The 21,269-nt window shown below is 38.3% G+C and overlaps 1 protein-coding gene across 1 annotated transcript; it reads left to right on the top strand.

Annotated features, from left to right (window-relative positions):
- The first annotated feature begins 110 nt into the window (after positions 1-110).
- Positions 111-18,251, top strand: LOC142836461 (arylacetamide deacetylase-like 2). The gene is made up of 5 exons (XM_075950737.1): positions 111-248; positions 1,582-1,804; positions 2,976-3,045; positions 5,283-5,454; positions 17,409-18,251. The coding sequence occupies exons 1-5, from the start codon at positions 111-113 to the stop codon at positions 18,009-18,011; spliced, it is 1,206 nt and encodes a 401-aa protein (XP_075806852.1). The 3' UTR covers positions 18,012-18,251.
- The last annotated feature ends 3,018 nt before the right edge of the window (positions 18,252-21,269 follow it).

Raw genomic sequence — 21,269 nt, 5'->3', positions numbered from 1 at the left:
ATTGCCGTGTTGTCTGGAAGACTTGGCCTGCTACCTTTGTCTGACTGTTTAGCGATTTATATATGAGGTAGCAATTTGACTATAAGCAGAGAGAGGTTTGGAGTTTTATCATGGGGAATAAAACGCTGCTCTTTGGATTATCTTGCATCCTTCTTGCTTATTATACTTATATACCCATACCAGAAAACATTGAAGAACCCTGGAAAGTGAGACTCATAGACATTCTTACGAAAATAGCAACGCTTACGGTAATATATTTTTCCTGGGAAATTGGGAGGCCTTGTTACAAATGAAGTGTATTGAGTCAGTATTTTGAGAGAGACTTTGCTTTTTCTAATGCTTTACCTAACAAATAATATTATAGTTCATGTAGTTAACATTTGAGTTAATTGCTAACATTCTTTATTATCTACTGAAGATGCAATGTTTGAAAATGTGTACTTCTAAAGTTAAGTATATATTGACAGCAAAAATAACCAGTATTACTAAAGGAATATTTGAGTAATTGTTCAGATGCTTGAATATATTTGATGGCTCTCAGAAAGGCTCGTATGTCTTCTTAAGCTCACATGTAAAATCATTCATATCATAAAATTTTGATTTATTTTTCTCCTTCTACTGTTTTAGTATCTTTTTTTCTTTTTAAGTAGTTCTTAGGCTTCCTATATTCAAAATTGTACACTCTCATATCAAAAAAGTTTATATTTGATTTACATTGACCAATTTTAAGTGTGTTAATAGTTAGTCAAATGGTGATGATGATTTCAATACAGGTTTATATAAGTTCTGTGTTAATGTTAAAATAAAGTATCTTTTAATAATCAAAAAACATCACGAGAGTGGAATTTATTTCTGATTTTTTCATATCACTTTATAATTATTTGTGGGAGCTATCTGGCTGTCATATCTTCTTTTGAATTAGTCTGCTGTGGGAGCCCATCTAGGAAGCTCACTGGCAAGCTGCACTGCATCTTCATGGGCAGAGAGTGTGCTGTGTGACACATGTGCTTCCTAACATGTCTCAGAGGCATTCTGACGCTCAAGGGCCACATCTTGGCACTTGCTACTGCTGTTTTCTATATTAGGTCTGTGTTGCTAGAATACAGATTTTATAATGACAAATTCAATAACTGAACTCAAGAGTACACCATGTTATTTTTTACCAAAATGTACTTCTGTCTGGAAGTCTTATAGGTACTCTGGGAAGAGGAAGGTTTAGGGAGAACACATACACAAAACAGTGAATGATCTTGTGTTTCAAAGCCCCAATGAATGCTTCCAAATTATTTGATTTGGTCATGTGCACATCTCATACAGATAACAGGAGCATCTATGAGGTGATACGTGCAAGTGCCTTGTCGTGTTAGGAAGACATTGTATTTCAGCCATCTTTCTTTCCCTTCTGTGTTTCCACACCTTTCTTCTCCATCTTCTGAGATGTGCGTTTCTCCTTTGGAGAAGGATGTGCTATACACACTATGGCATTGTTGCAGTACTTACTCTCTTTCACATTGCATCTTTATGTGAATTTAGTGTTACTAAAACAAAAAAAATGCATGCATTTGAATTTTGTTTTGATAGGCCACATTATTTGAAAATATGGGTCTAATGAAATTTGAAGATTTTTTCTTCATATTAATGAGAACTCAAAATATAGAGGCAATTTCAGATGAAAACCTTACAGTGATTGACACAGACTTCAGTAACATTCCTGTTCGTCTGTATTTGCCAAAAAGAAAGTCTGAAAGACCGAGACCAGCTGTCGTTTACATTCATGGTGGTGCTTATGTAACGGGAAGCTGCAGTAAGTGTCTTTTTTAATCTGTGTTTTAATTTGATTGCAATTGCTATATGAAATGCAATTCTCTGCATCTCATGATCTTGTTACACCTTCTCCTGCAATGAGTTAATTTTTCCATTGAGCTTTTAACAGAAGCTATTATGTTTTATATAATAAATTCCCTTTTAAATTAATTGGTTGTTACTTACAAATTTTGCATGGATATCTGCTAAGATTTTAATCATAATAAGCTTATTTTGTCCCTACCTCTTGATATAACAACTAAATTCAATCCATAGTTAATTCATGTAAAAAATATGGTAAACAAGAATATGCTGATTGATTTTAACTACAATTAAAATTTTCAATTACGTTCAAAAATGCAATTTAAAGTGTATTTTAAAGCCTAAACTTCTTATTATGAAAAAAATCATTTAAAATATTATCCTGCAAACTATATTAGGCTTTAGGTAAATTAAAGTCCCTTTATTACAAAGTCTGAGAACTCTAAAAATAGTTAAAGATAGATGAATTAAGGTGACTACCTAAATTTATGAATATTATAAAAATGATTATAATATTATCTTCAACTTACTTCTAGAGTCCTGATTTATAGCCAATTTTATGGTATAGACATGGTTACTTTGAGAGAGTCAAGTCATAAACGTTTTTCTCTCTATAATACAATAGCTTGCTACTATTTAAGCTTGGGGACTGTGATCATCACCACTGCTCGTCAGTCACTGTCTGTGAGGCAATGCCTGGTGTGGTCCTTCAGCATTGCTCAGCCACAGCCTCCTCCAGATGGAACTGACCGCAGAAATGAGAGGCAGGAGAGCAGTCACAGCGCACCAGGCTGTGAAACTGGAGTCAGGTGAAGCTGGCAACACAGGAAGACAGAGCAAGTTTTTTGAGAATCCCAAACAGGTCATCAAGGCACAGCAAGCTTCTTTCATTGTGAACTAGCAAGAGTCTTCTCTTCTGGCCTGGGTTAGGAGGGATTTAGTGCGTAGGAGTTAAGGAAGGTTTTCTAACTCCAGTGGAGATTTTTTTACATGTGCTGGCCAAAGTGTAGACTGCAAGATTTTAATTAAGTAATCACAATTCTGATTTCTCTTAGGATTCATAGATGTGTCTGGGTTTCCATTGCCTGGCATTTACAAAGCTCTGTCTGTATTTATGTCTGTCATTTCAGAGATGCGGCCCTATGATTTCATGAACCGAATAACAGCCAGCAGACTTGATGCTGTTGTGGTGGCCCCAGAGTAAGAGACTGGCTATTTTTAGTATTGTGCCCTTGCCCTCCCACCTAAGCTAGTTTACAGTACAAGTTGCAAAACCCTCAGTGGTGGCTGGATTGCTGCTAGGAAATTTGGGGTTAAAATTGTTTTCTTAACCTTATAATATCAAAATTTCCTCAACAAACCTCCATTTTGCATTCATCTCTGCCATGGTAGACTCTTATGAGAAGCAGAGATGCGAACATCTTTGCCAATAGAGCAGTGGCAGCTTTAAGAACATAAATCCTACTTAGGTAATACGCCTATAGTGCATATTCATCATACCTAAGGGGATAATAAGAAAGATGCTTGTTAGTTCCTGGCTGCTAAGCCCCAAAATAATCATAAAGAAACTGTATTAATTAAATCACTGCTTGGCCCATTAGCTCTAGCTTCTTATTGGCTAACTCTCACATATTAATTTAACCCATTTCTATTCATCTGTGTATTGCCATGTGGCTGTGGCTTACCAGCTGAAGTTAGGCTGTCTGTCTCTGGCAGGTCTACATGGCTTCTCTCTGACTCTGCCCTTCTTTCTCCTAGCATTTAGTTTAGTTTTCCATGCCTACCTAAGTTCTGCCCTGCTATAGTTCCAAAGCAATTCTATTCATTAATGATGATGACAGCATACAGAGGAAAATCCCACATCATGAGGGGTAGAAGCAATCAATATATTGTATAGTCATTTTTGGGCCAAGTAATATCAATTAGAACAAATGTTGGAAACCACTCAAACATCTCAAGAACCTTTTCAATGACAACTCTTATTAATTCATGACTTTTATTCCTATGTTCAACAATATACTAGAAAGTTGATTACCTGCAATTGTTTTATGACCTTTTGGGTATATTCTATACTTCTTATGCCTCATTATGAGGTTGGAGAAAATTGGCTTTTCCCTCCGAATTTTATAACATAGGAATGGATTTACAAAATTGTAGAGTTTTGCAGAAACATTAGAAAGAATTTTTTCTGACAGTATAATAAATCAGGTAGCATGAACTAGCAGGTTCAGTACTGTCGTGCTCATAGCCAATGCTTTAAAGCAAGTGGAATCAGTTATGTTTAAGAAATTTTTAATGTATAGTTGTAACGTAAGTGTGCCTTTATCATTATAATTTAACCAACTTTATCACGTTATAATTTACATAAGATTTTTTAAGAATACTTATTTATTTATTATGTATACAATATTCTGTCCATGTGTATGTCTGCAGGCCAGAAGAGGGCACCAGACCTCATTACAGATGGTTGTGAGCCACCATGTGGTTGCTGGGAATTGAACTCAGGACCTTTGGAAGAGCAGGCAATGTTCTTAACCACTGAGCCATCTCTCCAGCCCAATTCACATAAGATTTTAAGAGAGTAAAATTATATCTAGTTTAAGGATTCTAAAATATTGCAGGCAACCTTTGTTCTTCACCATTATTTAAAATTGTATTTTGATGTTTCATGGTTGATATTATGCTATTTTTAAACATTTAGACACACCTTAAAATTTAAAAATTCACAAGGACTATCTGAATAATATTGTTTATTATAGAACTATAAATAATTCAAAAATTCTAATGCAAATTGTAAGAATAAATAAAATAGAGCATTTAGGACATGATTCCATAAAAGAATGCACAGGGAGATGGGATTAAGAGTGAGGAAGTGAAGATATTATATATTTTGTCTAATGAATCACAGTATATTAATAATGCTCATTGAAATAGCTTACATATCCACATATCAATCTGCTTGTTTTAATTCAAATCCTCATGCTTAGGAAATGAAATTCTACAATTCTATGAAATTTTGGCCAAATAAATTTCTAATTGAAGACAACTACCAACACTTTGCTCTCAGATTTTGTGATTTTAAATTTCTTGAATAATCTCATCCATGATCATGAATTGCTTTTGAGTCACCAACTGCATTTTCAGGGCTTGGTGAAGTTACAGGCTTCATGAGGGTGAAAATACGTGCTATCTTATTCTTCTCCTCATTGCACTAATATAAAAAAAAACACTTCTAAACCAGTGTCTTATTTAAAATAGAAATTATTTATTTTAAGACTAGGTTTATTTGATAGGTTTAAAGGTTCAAAGTAGGGCCAAAATTTATTTGTATATCTGCTAGTATATTTTAGAGATAATTAGATACTTTAGCCTAATCATAAGTATCTTAATTTCATTGTTTCTTTTTTTTTTTTTGTTTGTTTGATTTACCTCTAAAGCTTCAGGCTTCCTCCGCAGTATCTATTCCCAGCTGCCCTTGAAGATTGTATTTTTGCGATCAAGTTCTTTCTCCAGGATAAAGTTCTGGAAAAATATGGAGTGGATCCTGCTCACATCTGTATTTCAGGAGAGAGCTCTGGGGGTGCCTTGGTAGGATCAGTGACTCAACTGGTATGTTATGTGTGTTATGTATGATTGGAACCAGCACAATTTACTCCTAACTCAAAGGAGGTACTTTAGTTATTGTGTCTGAATGATGTTTTTATTGTAATCTACAAAATGTAACATAACCAAATCAGTTTATACTTTTTAATGATTTTGGATTTAGGTGTGGCTTTAGTCAAGAAATTAGGTGATGTTGCATAAGAATTTCATAATCCTATTCTGTGTGTGTGTGTGTGTGTGTGTGTGTGCACGTGTGCTTAGTGTGTACTGAATCTAAGGATATATGTTCCCCAGACAAATGATCTACCATGGAACTACGGAACTACCTCTTTTTAAGCTCTTCTTGAGTTGGTTTCTTGTTAAGCATCCCAGGCTGAATTTGAATCTGTACTGTAATATACCTTAAACTTGCAATCTCTTTTCATCAGCCCCCAGCTACTTGGAATAGAGTCACACCATCCAGCCTACCTTATCATACTAATTAAAAAAATATATATATATATATATATACATATATATATATATAGCAGCCTGATGGTGGTGGCGCATGCCTTTGATCCCAGCACTTGGGAGGCAGAGGCAGGCAGATCTCTGTGAGTTCGAGACCAGCCTGCTCTACAAGAGCTAGTTCCAGGATAGGCTCCAAAACCACAGAGAAACCCTGTCTCGAAAAAACATATATATATATATATATATATATATATATATATATATATATATATATATATATCAATGAATAAAAAAATTGTTTAGTATAAGTTTTATTGCTAGCTTTTCAAAGATAAATTTGAATTTGGTGTCATTGTATTGATGCAAATTGATTAGTTTTTTGTCTTTCTGACTAGAAGACCTAATAAGAAAAAGGTAGATGGAAAATGAGTTATTTGGCTTATGGTTTAACATGGTACAGAAACTGAAGGCAGAAAATCCATGGCAGTGGGAGGAGTTTATCTCTGTGGAGCAGACAAGTGAAGCTGTTTTAATACATTTTGTGAGGATATACAGCAAGAGTCATGAAGCAGAAGCAATGGAGGAATGGTGCCCAGTGACTTATTCCTGGTGGCTTATTCAGCCTGCTTGCTTGTATCATCGAGGATTACCTGTACAGAGGTAGAACCTTCTACAGTGGGCTGGGCACATCAATTACTTGTTTAGAAAATCTTCACAGTCTCACCCACAGAGTAAACCTACAAAGACATTTCCTTTTTTTTTCCCTCTCAAATAAATCTAGCCTGTGTCAAACTGACAAAACAAAATGAAAGACAAACCAGCCAGAGCTACTGAATGCTTGTCAACTTAACGCACAAACACACCATTATTTAACTGCAACCTACCCTTTCTTGTTTATGCCCAACATCTCATATTAATATCATTATATCAATATGAAACATATTGCAACTTTGAAAGTCCCACAATCTTTACAAATTCAAAGATGTTGATGGTTTTCACTCTAAAATACCCAGTTTCTCTAAAATTTCAAAGTCTATTACTGTGGGTTCCCAAAAGATAGTAAATGAATTAAATACTTTCATATTCCAAGAAGGAAGAATTAGAGCAATGTCTCAATCAGAACAAAGTGAAATAAAAGTCCAAAATAGGATAACTTGGGGTTAGACACTGCAAGGTCACTATATAGGCTCCAAAGGTCTTGCCACAGCACATGTAATAATTTTCATTGGACATTTTATATCGCATGTAACTAAAGAAGATTAAATTTTACTTAAATCTTGAAACAAGATAGGTGAAGACATAGGATTCTATATTAGCAGGCAGTATAGGGATAGATGTATGGCTATTAGTATTAATATATTTGTGACAAAACATGTTAAGTTGCACACCAGCAACAATTAAGGATAATGGGATATTTTACATTAATCTCTCCCTCCCTCCATCCTCCGTGTTTCCTTCCATTGCTCTATGTTACCACAGAAACGATTCTATGCTGGTTCTGGCTTGCTAAGACCTGCTCTGATAGTGCCTACCAGCAGGCCCTCTCCTGGCCTGCTGTCATCCTGTATATCCTGCTTTGTCAGTCACAGTGGGAGGCATGAGGAATCTCTGCTAAACCATTGCCTCTCCTGCATCTCCAATCCTTTGGGGAATCTCCTACAATTTATAAGGGCATCTTCATGAAAAGTCTAGAAATAATTGAAGCAATTTATGACACAGTGGTTACTATACACCTCTTTGCCTGAGCTGACTATTCTAACTGAGGAGGCAGAGGATAGCAATCTAACTGCAGTGGTTTTCCTTCTGAGGTTCTAGGGCAAGGGCAGTGGGAGAGAGGGTCTCCATGTTTATACAAAATTTAACACCACATTGACTCTGGGGTAAGAGTGACCACTCCCCCCCCCAAAGCATGGGTGTGACATGGACAACTGCACCCACATAAAGCCTGAGAGAGCTTGGGAATTAATTCTAGACAAAAAAGAATAGAGTTAAACACAGCTTATTGATAGCAACATTTTCTAAGGTGGGCTCTGTTTCCTAGACACAAATGCCTCTCTTTTAAGAGAGGCTTCCTTATTAAGCTTTAGCTGTAAAACCTTGTAGCTCTTTTAAAGAGCCCTGCTATGAAACTTTTAAATGGTGTTGATGAGAAGCTGACTGCATGCTTTTTTGGTTTTCAGCCATAGCAGGAAAAAGTCTGTGCCATTTTAAAATGCTGGCTTTCTGGACCACCTGGCTAGCACAAACTCTGACTCTTTCAGGCAGGAGGCCTGGCTACAGAGCATTTTAATGTGGTTTTCGAGCAGACTGTTGCAGCTTGCTTGGTGGCAGGGACCTTGAAACACCATAGAGTTGTGGCAATAGAAAGCTAAGGAATGGGCTGGATCCAGCCGTCAAAGGCATGGCTTTAATGCTCTCCATATTGCTTAGCAAATTAAAGACTCACATGGTGGAGAAAAAGGGAGATATACAGTAAAGAGAGATTCAAAGATGAAGAAAACCTCTAAATATTTACAGTGTGTTAAAAACGTATGCAGGCTTGGGAGAGAAAAGAAAAAGGGAAAAGGCCTTAAAGAGGAGAGAGAGAGAGAGAGAGACAGAGAGACAGAGAGACAGAGAGAGACAGAGAGAGACAGAGACAGAGAGAGACAGAGAGAGAGACAGAGAGAGAGAGTAGTTGGGTATGGTGGCACACACTTTTTATCCCAACACTTAGAAGACCAGCAGGCAGACCTCCGTGAGTTCACAGTGTGGTGGCACTCCTTTAATCACAACACTTAGGGAGGCTGAGGCTCACAGGTCTCTGTGAGTTCAAGGACACCCTGGTCTACAGAGGGAGTTCCAGGACAGCCAGATATACACAGAGAAACTGTCTCAAAAAGCCAACAATTAAAAATAAAAATAAAAAATAGAGGTTATAAACTAAAGCCTTGTAAAGTTGAAAAATAAACAGAGAGTCTGGATACTGTATGTTATTATGTTCTCTTTGAATTGTTTGAATGCTGAGGAAGGAGCAACAGCAGCCAAAAGATTTGTTATAAATGCGGCTGTGAGATGTGAAAGGTTGGAAAAGGCAATGGTTTTGCTAAGATGTCTCCGATCTGGACCCCTTTGACCAAGGCAGAGCCCACGGTCTCTCTGGCTTCTCAAGGTATGAAACATTTGTTGTACTCCACAGAGCTGATAAGACCAGGCAGTGAGACGTCTTCCAGTACTCTTCTCTTGCTTAAGAAGGACCCTTAAGTCTGTTCACCAGAGCTTTTGGGGGATCTGGCAGGTGATATTCTGGGAGTGTTTTAGTACACTCGGAGCCACTATTTTGGGGTTAATTTTTTTATTATTTATTTATTTATTTATTATTATTTTTCTTTTTTTATTGATAATAGGAGAATAAAGAAAAGAAAAAAAAACAAATTTCCACCTCCTCCCAGCCTCCCATTTACCTCCCCCTTCTCCCACTCTTCTTCCCCTCCTCCCACTCTTCTCCCCCTCCTCCCACCCCTCTCCCCTTTCCCCCACTTTTCTCCCCCTCCCTCTCCAGTCCAAAGAGCAGTCAGGGTTCCCTGCCCTGTGGTAAGTCCTAGGTCCTCCCCCCTCCGTCCATATCTAGGAAGGTGAACATCCAAACTGGCTAGGCTCCCACCAAGCCTGCACATTGCGTAGGATCAAAACCATGTGCCATTGTCCTTGGCGTCTCATCAGCCCTCATTGTTCGCCATGTTCAGAGAGTCCAGTTTTATCCCATGCTTTTTTGGTAACAGTCCAGCTGGCCTTGGTGAGCTCCCAGTAGATCAGCTCCACTGTCTCAGTGGGTGGGTGCACCCCTCGTGGTCCCGACTTCTTTGCTCATGTTCTCCCTCCTTCTGCTCCTCGTTGGGACCTTGGGAGCTCAGTCCAGTGCTCCAGTGTGGGTCTCTGTCTCTATCTCCATCCATCACCAGAGGAAAGTTCTAGGATGATATGCAAGATATTCGTCAGTATTGCTTTAGGATAGGGTCATTTCAGGTTCCCTATCCTCAGCTGCCCAAGGAACTAACTGGGGACCTCAGCTTGGGTACCTGGGAGCCCCTCTAGGGTCAAGTCTCCTGCCCACCCTAAAGTGGGTCCCTTAACTAAGAATTGTGGTTCCGTGCTCCTCTATCCAACCTTCCTTTATCCCGATCCTCCTGTTTCCCCAAGTCCCCCCTCCTTCCCTTCAACCTTTTCTCTCCCCATCTCCCCTTACCCCCATCCCACCCCACCCCGAACATCCTACTTTTCTCCCCGGCAATTTTGTCTACTTCCCTTATTCAAGAGGATAACTATATGTTTTTCCTTGGGTTCACGTTCTTACTTAGCTTCTTTAGATTTGCCTATTGTAGACTCCGTGACCCCTATTTATGGCTAGAAACCAATTATGAGTGAGTACATCCCATGTTTATCTTTTTGGGTCTGGGATACCTCACTCAGGATAGTGTTTTCTATTTCCATCCATTTGCATGCAAAATTTGAGAAGTCATTGTTTTTTACCGCAGCGTAGTACTCTAGTGTGTATATATTCCATACTTTCTTCATCCATTCTTCCATTGAAGGGCATCTAGGTTGTTTCCAGGTTCTGGCTACTACAAATAATATTGCTATGAACATAGTTGAACAAATGCTTTTGACATGTGATAGAGCATCTCTTGGGTAAATTCCCAAGAGTGGTATTGCTGGGTCCAGGGGTAGGTTGATCCCGAATTTCCTGAGAAACCGAAACACTGACTTCCACAGTGGTTGCACAAGATTGCATTCCCACCAGCAATGGATGAGGGTACCCCTTCCTCCACAGCCTCTCCAGCAAAGGCTATCCTTGGTGTTTTTGACTTTAACCATTCTGACAGGTGTAAGATGATATCTCAAAGTTGTTTTGATTTGCATTTCCCTGATTGCTAAGGAAATTGAGCACGACCTTAAGTGTCTTTTGGCCATTTGAACTTCTTCTGTTGAGAATTCTCTGTTCAGTTCAGTGCCCCATTTTTTAATTGGGTTAATTAGCATTTTAAAGTCTAGTTTCTTGAGTTCTCTATATATTTTGGAGATCAGACCTTTGTCTGTTGCGGGGTTGGTGAAGATCTTCTCCCAGTCAGTAGGTTGCCTTTGTGTCTTAGTGACAGTGTCCTTTGCTTTACAGAAGCTTCTCAGTTTTAGTAGGTCCCATTTATTCAATGTTGCCCTTAATGTCTGTGCTTATACCTAAGAATAATGTCTGGGGTTATACCTAAGAAGCGATCACCTGTGCCCATCTGTTGTAGGGTATTTCCCACTTTCTCTTCTATCAGGTTCAGTGTTTTCGGGCTGATATTGAGGTCTTTAATCCATTTGGACTTGAGTTTTGTGCACGGTGATAGATATGGGTCTATTTTCATTCTTCTACAGGTTGACATCCAGTTGTGCCAGCACCATTTGTTGAAGATGCTTTCTTTCTTCCATTGTATACTTTTAGCTCCTTTATCGAAAATGAGGTGTTCATAGGTTTGTGGGATAAAATCCGGGTCTTCTATACGATTCCATTGGTCGTCTTCTCTGTTTTTATGCCAGTACCACCCTGTTTTCATTACTGTAGCTCTGTAATAGAGTTTGAAGTCAGGGATGGTAATGCCTCCAGACAATCCTTTATTGTATAGGATTGTTTTGGCTATCCTGGGTTTTTTGTTTTTCCATATAAAGTTGATTATTGTCCTCTCCAGATCTGTGAAGAATTTTGATGGGATCTTGATGGGGATTGCATTGAATCTATAAATTGCCTTTGGTAGAATTGCCATTTTTACTATGTTGATCCTCCCAATCCAAGAGCAAGGGATGTCCATCCATTTTTTGGTATCCTCTTCAATTTCTTTCTTCAATGCCTTAAAGTTCTTGTCAAATAGATCTTTCACTTCCTTGGTTAGATTTACCCCAAGATATTTTATGCTGTTTGTGGCTATCGTGAATGGAGAAGCTTCTCTGATTTCCCTCTCTGCTTCCATATCCTTTGTGTATAAGAGGGCGACTGATTTTTTGGAGTTGATCTTGTATCCTGCCACATTACTAAAGCTGTTTATCAGCTGTAAAAGTTCTTTGGTGGAGTTTTGGGGGTCGCTTATGTACACTATCATATCATCTGCGAATAACGAAAGTTTAACTTCTTCCTTTCCAATTTGAATCCCCTTGATCCCATTATGTTGTCTTATTGCTATTGCTAGATCTTCCAGCACTATATTGAAGAGGTATGGCGAAAGTGGACAGCCTTGTCGTTTTCCTGAGTTAAGCGGGATGGCTTTGAGTTTCTCTCCGTTTAATTTGATGTTAGTTGTCGGTTTGCTGTATATAGCTTTTATTATATTTAGGTATGACCCTTGTATCCCTAATCTCTCCAAGACTTTTAACATAAACGGATGAATTTTGTCAAATGCTTTTTCAGCATCTAATGAAATGATCATATGCTTTTTTTCTTTCAGTTTATTTATATGCTGGATTACATTGATAGATTTTCATATGTTGAACCAGCCCTGCATCTCAGGAATGAAGCCTACTTGATCATAATGGATAATTTTTCGGATGTGTTCTTGGAGTCGGTTTGCCAGTATTTTGTTGAGGATTTTTGCGTCGATATTCATGAGTGAGATCGGCCTGTAATTCTCTTTCCTGGTTGAGTCTTTGTGTGGTTTTGGTATCAGAGTAACTGTAGCTTCATAAAAGGAATTTGGTAATGACCCTTCTGTTTTTATATTGTGGAATACATTGAGGAGTATAGGTATTAGGTCTTCTTGGAAGTTCTGGTAGAATTCCGCATTGAACCCATCTGGCCCTGGGCTTTTTTTGGTAGGGAGGTTTTTGATAACAGCTTCTAATTCTTTGCGACTGACAGGTCTGTTTAGATTGTTCACCTGGTCCTGGTTTAATTTTGGTAAATGGTATTTATCTAAAAAAGTGTCCATTTCTTTTACATTTTCCAGTTTAGTGGCATATAGGCTTTTGTAGTAAGATCTAATGACTCTCTGAATTTCCTCTGTGTTTGTGGTTATGTCCCCCTTTTCATTTCTGATCTTATTAATTTGCAAATTTTCTCTCTGCCGTTTGACTAGTTTGGATAGGGGTTTGTCAATCTTGTTGATTTTCTCCAGGAACCAGCTTCTTGATTCATTGATTCTTTGGATTGTTTTCTGTGTTTCTATTTTGTTGATTTCAGCCCTCAGTTTGATTATTTCCATTCTTCTACTCCTCCTAGGTTAGTCTGCTTCTTTTTTTTCTAGAGCTTTCAGGTGCGCTGTTAAGTCTCCAATGTGAGCTTTCTCTGTTTTCTTTAAGTGGGCACTTAGTGCTATGAACTTTCCTCTTAGGACTGATTTCACAGTGTCCCATAAGTTCGAGTATGTTGTTTCTTTATTTTCATTGAATTCAAGGAAGACTTTAATTTCTTTCTTTATTTCTTCCTTAATCCAGGTATGGTTCAGTAGTTGACTGTTCAGTTTCCATGAGTTTGTAGGCTTTCTGGGGGTAGCATTGTTGTTGAATTCTAACTTTAATCCATGGTGGTCTGATAAGACACAGGTGGTTAGTAATATTTTTTTGTAGCTGTGTAAGTTAGCTTTGTTACCGAGTATGTGGTCAATTTTCGAGAAGGTTCCATGAGCTGCAGAGAAGAAGGTATATTTTTTCCTCTTTGGGTGGAATAATCTATAGATGTCTGTTAAGTCCATTTGCTTCATTACCTCCATTAATTCTCTAATTTCTCTGTTAGGTTTCTGTCTGATTGACCTGTCCATTGGTGAGAGAGGAGTGTTGAAGTCTCCTACTATTAGTGTGTGCGGTTTGATGGCTGCCTTGAATTTTAGCAATGTTTCTTTTACATACGTGGGTGCCTTTATATTAGGGGCATAGATATTCAGGATTGAGACTTCTTCCTGATGAATTGTTCCTGTTATGAGTATAAAATGTCCCTCTCCATCTCTTCTGATAGATTTAAGTTTGAAGTCAACTTTGTTAGAAATTAGTATGGCCACACCTGCTTGTTTTTTAGGTCCATTTGCTTGATAAGCCTTTTCCCAGCCCTTTACTCTGAGTAGGTGCCTGTCTTTGTGGTTGAGGTGTGTTTCTTGTAGACAGCAGAATGTTGGATCCTGTTTTCGTACCCAATCTCTTAACCTGTGCCTTTTTATAGGTGAGTTGAGCCCATTGACATTAAGTGATATTAATGACCAGTGGTTGTTAACTCCGGTCACTTTTTTAGTAGTAGGGTTTGTGTGTTTCCCTTCTTTGAGTTGCGCTGGTGAAGGGTCTCTAGATGTCTGAGTTATTGAGGTCTTTGTTGGACTCCTTGGTTAGTGATTTTCCTTCTATTATTTTCTGTAAGGCTGGATTTGTGGCTACGTAATGCTTAAATTTGTTTTTATCCTGGAAAATTTTGTTTTCTCCATTTATAGTGAACGAAAGCTTGGCTGGATATAGTAGTCTGGGCTTGCATCCCTGGTCTCTTAGTTTTTGCAGTACATCTATCCAGGACCTTCTGGCTTTCATGGTTTCCATAGAGAAGTCAGGTGTAAGTCTGATAGGTTTACCTTTATAAGTAAGTTGGCCTTTTTCCTTTGCGGCTCTTAATATTCTTTCTTTATTCTGTATACTTTGTGTTTTGATTATTATATGGCGAGGGGATGGTTTTTTTTTGATCCAGCCTATTTGGGGTTGTGTATGCTTCTTGAACCTTCATAGGTACGTCCTTCTTCAGGTTGGGAAAGTTTTCTTCTATAATTTTATTAAGTATATTTTCTGGACCGTTGAGCTGTACTTCTTCTCCTTTCTCTACTCCAATTATTCTTAGGTTTGGTCTTTTTATTGTGTCCCATATTTCCTGAATGTTTTGTGATGAGAGTTTGTTGGACTTGCTGTTTTCTTTGATCAGTGCGTTTATTTTCTCTATGTTATCTTCAGAATCTGAGATTCTTTCTTCTATCTCTTGTATTCTGCTGGTTATGCTTGTTTCTGTAGTCTCTATTCGTTTACCTAGATTTTCCATGTCCAGCCGGCCCTCTGTTTGTGTTTTCTTCTTTGCCTCCATTTCAGTTTTCAAGTCATGAACTGTTTCCATTATCTGCTTGATTGTTTTTCCTTGCTTTCCTAGGGTATCATTCACTGATTTACTCAATTCCTCGAACTTTCTGTTGTACTTCTCATCCATTTCTATAAGGGCGTTTTTTATATGCTGTTTAAGGGTGTCAATCACTGTCATGAAGTCAGTTTTTTCTACTTCTTCTTGATTAAGGTGTTCATGTCCTCCTGTTGTGAGGTCGCTGGCTTCTGGTGGTTTCGTGTTGTTTTTCAGATTGTTGGGTGAATTCTTGCATTGGTGTCTCCCCATCTCTACCTCCCAAAATTCTCCTATGGATCTTCTTTTACAGGATCAGGTCTTCTTGCTGACTGATGTACCTTCCCAGTGATGTCACTCCCCAGTGATGTTTCTCCTGGAGTCCAGTTCGGATCTCCTTGCTGCTTGGTTAGCTCGCAAACAAAGGGCCCACCCTGCTTGCTGCAGGCAGGTTATGGAGACAAAGGAGCTACCACCTTCCCCTTTGCACTCACCTTCGGGTTCAGTCCCAGCGCCCAGGCAGGCAGAGCATGGAGGCGCTCTGCCCCAAGAAGGGAGGAATGGAGGGAGACAGGGGGTGGGGGGATTCTAGATGTAAGGTGGATGAGATAGGAAGAGAGAGGAGGTACCGGGCAGTATAGCCCCTGTAGGATGACCAGGAAGTGTAGGCGGGCTGTTCTCAGGTGCGGCAGCACTCACTCACCACAATGATGTTTCACTAGGTGCCCGGATAGAAACTTCCTGCTGCTTGGTTCACTCCAAACAAAGGGCCCACCCTGCTTGCTGCAGGCAGGCTATGGGGACAAAGGAGCTACCGAGCTCCCCTTTACCCTCAGCTTTGGGTTAGGACCCAGTGCCCAAGCAGGCAGAGCAAGGAGGCGCTCTGCCACCAAGGAAGGGAGGGGGGGCTATTTTGGGGTTTATAATAATAAAGAACAGCAGTTTTAGGAAGGAATTAGAGATAAGGACAAACTTACTCATATCTTTGCATTTGAAGAAGTAACTGTGTGGATCAGAGTAGTGTTAGAGATACCTCCAATTCCCCGACACTTGTCTCTACCTTGGCTCTTTTCTATTTTCTAACCCATAAACACACTGGTGTGTCTTTGTTTCTTTTGATTTAAAGTCTGTGGAGCTTGAAGTATTCCCGAGAAAGCCACTAGTGTCTCTTAATTTCTTAATTCAATTTAATTCATTTTTTTCTTGTCTTTTTTTGTTTCTGTGTGGATCCATGTTCATGGGAGTATATGTGTGTCAGTTTGGCCTTGAAAATCATAATTTTTCATACAAGTACTCCACTCTCTCCTCATCCTCCTCCTCCATCTCCTCGTCCACCTCCTCCTCTTCTTCTTTTTCTACTTTGGGGTGTGCTGGGGGGAACGTTTCAAAACAGGGTTTCTCTGTAGTTTTGAACCTGTACTGGAACTTGCGCTGTAGAGCAGGTTGGCCTTGAACCCACAGAGATTCACTGGTCTTTTCCTCCCAAGTGCTGGGAGTGATGGTGTGTGCTACCACGGCCGGGCTAAGAACTTTGTACCTATGATGTGTTGTGCATTTTGAAGTTGGTCAGATACTTTCCTTGTGATGTGCTGTTGAGATTTCAACTAGCCCTCTCATTTCATATAAATTCACTTTCTAATGAGGGCATGACCTTGTGCTCAGCACATCCTGAACTTCCTGTGGAGGGATGCAGACACAGTTGGGGATGCTGCAGTCTGCTATAAAAGCATATGTGCTGCAGGGACCTACTGCAAGGTCTCTTTTTCAGCTTGCTAACTAGGAAATGAAAGGAAGGATCTTCTTATGACTGCAAACTCAGGACTCTTCCCGTTTCCGACAGAGACAGATTACACATGAAACAATCCATTACTTTCATTTTCTTATCTGACTTTAGTAAATGATTCTTTGTGTTTTCTGTCATATTATAACACTAGTAGCTAAAGGTGAGGCATATGATAGAATTGTTTGCAACAACAAATGTTCATGCTCCATCTGAATGGGTTTTCAATATGCTGTTTTACTATATTCATTGTTTCTGCTATTGTAGATTCCTGTATGTCAACATAAACAAGCTGGGCATGATGACACACGCCTCGCTTAAAACCACATGGGAGGCTAACACAGGAGGACAGTCTGTGATAGATAGATAAAAACAACTTGTCACCAAAAACGAAAAGTATTTTAGAATATAGCCTTCTGCCAACTCTAGTAGAATTCTCCAGCTCAAGGTCTTGTTTGGCTGCCAAGTATGAAGAAGGTGGAATGAGAGTCTCATTTTTCAAACCATGAGTAAATATTATGAGAGCAATACTCAGACACTATTTCAGTTTAATAAATTTATTTACCTCAGGACATTAAAACAAAGTTACCAATTCTTTTTCGTTAAAGCTGTTGACTCATTAACACTCACCATGTATTTTCTTTACAGCTACGGAATGATCCAGAATACAGAAACAAAATTAAGGCACAAGCCATAATATACCCTTACCTACAGGTGATTGATACCTGGACACCATCTTATCAGGAAAATGAAAACGGTCCCTTTTTGTCAAGGAAGTTAGCAATTAAGTTGGCAACCACATATGTAACAGAAGATGAAGAACTGCCAGAGGCAGTACTGAGAAATGAGCACATGCCTGAAGGATCAAGAGACTTGTTCAAGTTTGTGAACTGGAGTCACTTCCTTCCTGAGAAGTATAAGAAGAACCATGTTTATAGGGAGCCTGTTCTTGGGAAGCTGAATGCTTCCTATCCAGCACTTCTGGATAGTAGACTGTCACCTTTGTTAGTCAATGACTCCCAGTTACAAAATTTGCCATTAACTTATATCATCACATGTGAACATGACATCCTAAGAGATGATGGACTTATTTATGTCACCCGACTCAGAAATGTAGGAGTTCCAGTTACACATGAACACATAGAGGATACAATTCATGGAGCCATATCTTTTGTCACAGCACCAATGTATTTACATTCAGGTTTGAGAATAATAGATAAGTATATAAGTTGGCTACAAGAAAATCTATAAATCAATTGTACATATAGCTAGGCAGTCAGTTAGCTAACAAATTCACCTAAAGGTTATAAGTTAAAGTATTTCAAAATTAAAGAGTATAAACATGACTTAATCTTTGGAAAAACCTAATTGGAATAAATATGGTTAGTATATTTGGGAAGCTACTTAATTTTGATAATTTTCAATTCAATAAAATGGAGATATTCATTTTGTTGCCATCTTTAACACCATGAGTAGAGATACTCTTTGAGAAATCAAACTGAATAGTTCATTACTAAAATGTAAGTACTGTTATATTTAAAAGGGCAGGAGATTCAAGGCAGTGACAAGAATGCGGTGATGAATGAGGAGGTAGAATATTGTAGTGGCATTTGTTTGCAGCGATCATTAAACTGTATTTCAGTCACAAGTTTTAGTTGTGTGTTGTTTATACAAAAAATCAATTTTGTCCTTGTAAATTAGATCAGTATTTAATACATTCACTGTGCATGAAGTCTATTTATTGCTTATTACTTACTAATATACTTTTCTGTGTATTGGGCACCAAGGTTAACGTCTTCACCACAGATGTCCCAAAGCTTAAATATTTGAACCTTATTTAAACTTTAGTAAGATCAAGCCATGTATGTGTAGCAGGCTTTCTTGGACTGCCAGCCCCCAAATCATAACATGGAGACTTGTTATCACTCATGAATTCTTGACCTTATTTTATGCTTCTACCACTAAGTCTTGTTACTAGTTAAAACATTATTCTTCATCTATATTTTGCCTAGAGGATTTTTAAATTTCTTAAATTCTGTAAGTCCTACTTCCTGCTTCCTCTCTGTCTGTTGGCCGGTAGATGCCTGACATGCTGGATCTGGGCTTGTCCCTCTCTTTCTCCCTTATTCTCTCTGGAGCCTAGATTCCTCCTCCTGCTTATTCTGTCTACCCCTCTACTGCCTAGCTTGACTATTCAGTTTGTTACCAGACCAATCAGGTACCTTCTGCAGCCAAAGTAAAACCAATGCAACACTTCTTTCCATAGTTAAACAAATGCAGCATTAACAAATGTAACACACCTTCACATAGTTAAAGCAATATTCAACAACAGGAGTGAACCTCCTGATTGGCTATCTGATATCAAGTTGTCAGCACTAGAGTCACATATGTGGAAGTAGCACTAAAAGAACTTAAGCACATTTTCTTTATATATTTAATCATTTGTGTGTGTGTGTGTGTGTGTGTGTGTGTGTGTGTGTGTGTGTGTGTGTGCAATTTGAGAGGGAATAGGGGACGTATAAATTTCGAAGAGAAAATGGACGCTGATGTTAGACAATTACAATTTGATTTTTTAAAAAGCTGAAACTTCATTCTCTTTTAGACAATGATTCCTAATCCAAGATGATACCTAGCCAACTCTTTATGGAGTCAGAATTATTCATAGTATTGTTTTCATATTTTGAAGTGCATCATTAGCCTACTGCACGACTGACCTATGAAGCCATCTGAGCTGATGATATGTAGGCCTACTTGCTTCTGTTATTATGGGACCCACACCTCTGCCAGTACCAACAAGGGCATAAGTAACTGCATTTCCACTAGGAGGTGCTAAAATGATTGTCAAATTATCTGATGTCTTGGTTTAGCTGTTGTTTCCAAATGGTTGTTTTCACCTGTTTTGCCCTTTAGCTTACAGATGAGCAAATTGGAAAATGATGGATGTCTGTGAATTCAGTTGATAAACAACCCTTATCCTCATTACTTTCATTAATTTTCTTTCACTGTAGTTTGTCATTTTTGTCACCTTAACAGTGACCTGACAATTGTTCTCTTACCTTATCATATGTGATTCTTCTTTGGCATTTGAACAGTAAATTGTTATAGGCAAACCAGGAAAGCTTAATTACTGTTTCTGTATTTTTAATTTTACTCATGATAACTATTAATTTAAATATCTATAGTAATCTTTTTGTTCCTGAATTTATAAAACAAAGGAGTCACTAATCAAATAACTATCAACCCAAACTGACAAAATATTTCTTACATTATTTACTTTGGTAGAAATGAAATAATTTTCAAATTTCTAGTTAACTAGTAAGTGGGAGGAGGGGCGGAAGTGGAAATTTGGATTGGTATTATTTTTAAAGTAATAAAAAATAAATGTATTTGTTTGTGTGTGTGTGTGTGTGTGTGTGTGTGTGTGTGTGTGTGTGTGCTGATGAGGGCAGAAGAGTAGGTGCAAATGTTGTATGCTTTCACGAAGCAGATATCAAGCAATTGAGAAAACAGCTAGACCAGGAAATAGGAACGTAGGTAATGCCTGCTCCTGTATAGTAAACAGGTAAGCATTTAAGTATACTGAGTAGAAATAGTCTAAACCAATAAAAAGGAAAAAAAGGTGATTAAAGGCATAAATACAAAAACAACAGGTAGAACAAAAGTTAAGCCCTTCTGGGTAAAATAATAAATATGTTAAGAAATTATATCTTACAGAGGGGCACAGAGCAAATGTATAATAGTCATAAAATATAACTGAAATATACTAATCATTTTAATAAAAATGAGTAATGCTACTCTTTTACTTAAAGAAAACATTTCCCAACTTGACTTATAACAAGAGCAGAGTCTTTAGGGGTAGACTTGACAATGGACAAACCAGACCAAAGTGTTTCCAACTGACTAAAAGGTAGAAGAGCAAAATTCTGCATGCAGGGAAAGGGAGCAGCTAAGATTTACTCTGTTTTCCCACCAAATATAAATGAAATCAGTGAATGGCACCGATGAATAAAGTACAGAGAACCTGAAAGCTGAAGAGAAGCAGAATGCCTGCCAAGGAGCTCAAAACTCAAAGGACACCGTAATGGTTTGCTGCTCCGGGTCTGTTTCTGTTTAATCTTGACAAGATTTTGAGCATGAAATACCAGTAACCTCCAAAGTCATGGGCATGGGGGAAAACAAACAAACAAACAAAAAACTCTACTCTCTAGCTAAGCCAAGAAGAGAGCTGATTAGCTAGATAGAAGTAGCTCTAGAAACGAAGAAACATGTTCCACCCACACCATCCCAAGACAGTCAGGTGGAGGAGAAGACTGAACCTCTGTTCTCATGAGCCCTCACTTCAGTAAAGGAACTAAAACAACCATTTTAAGAACATAGAACCAAACTAGGTGTTAAAACACAGAATAAATACGTTGAAATCAACATTACCTATTTATTGAATTTGAAAGTTACATTTCTTAATGATGCTTTCTTTTTCCCGTTGTATAATTTTCACTTCTTTGTCAAAAA

This window comes from Microtus pennsylvanicus, chromosome 16, assembly GCF_037038515.1.
Source record: "Microtus pennsylvanicus isolate mMicPen1 chromosome 16, mMicPen1.hap1, whole genome shotgun sequence".
NCBI classification, from domain to species: domain Eukaryota; kingdom Metazoa; phylum Chordata; class Mammalia; order Rodentia; family Cricetidae; genus Microtus; species Microtus pennsylvanicus.
The sequence above is the reverse complement of the archived record's forward strand: the minus strand, read 5'-3'. Positions and strand labels throughout refer to the sequence as shown.

Bases quoted from the DNA above. Each gene is read 5' to 3' on its own strand.
- LOC142836461 (XM_075950737.1), top strand. From the start codon at position 111: ATGGGGAATAAAACGCTGCTCTTTGGATTATCTTGCATCCTTCTTGCT. The intron at 3,046-5,282 runs GTAAGAGACTGG...TTACCTCTAAAG, and splicing joins GCTGTTGTGGTGGCCCCAGA to CTTCAGGCTTCCTCCGCAGT. The intron at 5,455-17,408 runs GTATGTTATGTG...TTTTCTTTACAG, and splicing joins TAGGATCAGTGACTCAACTG to CTACGGAATGATCCAGAATA.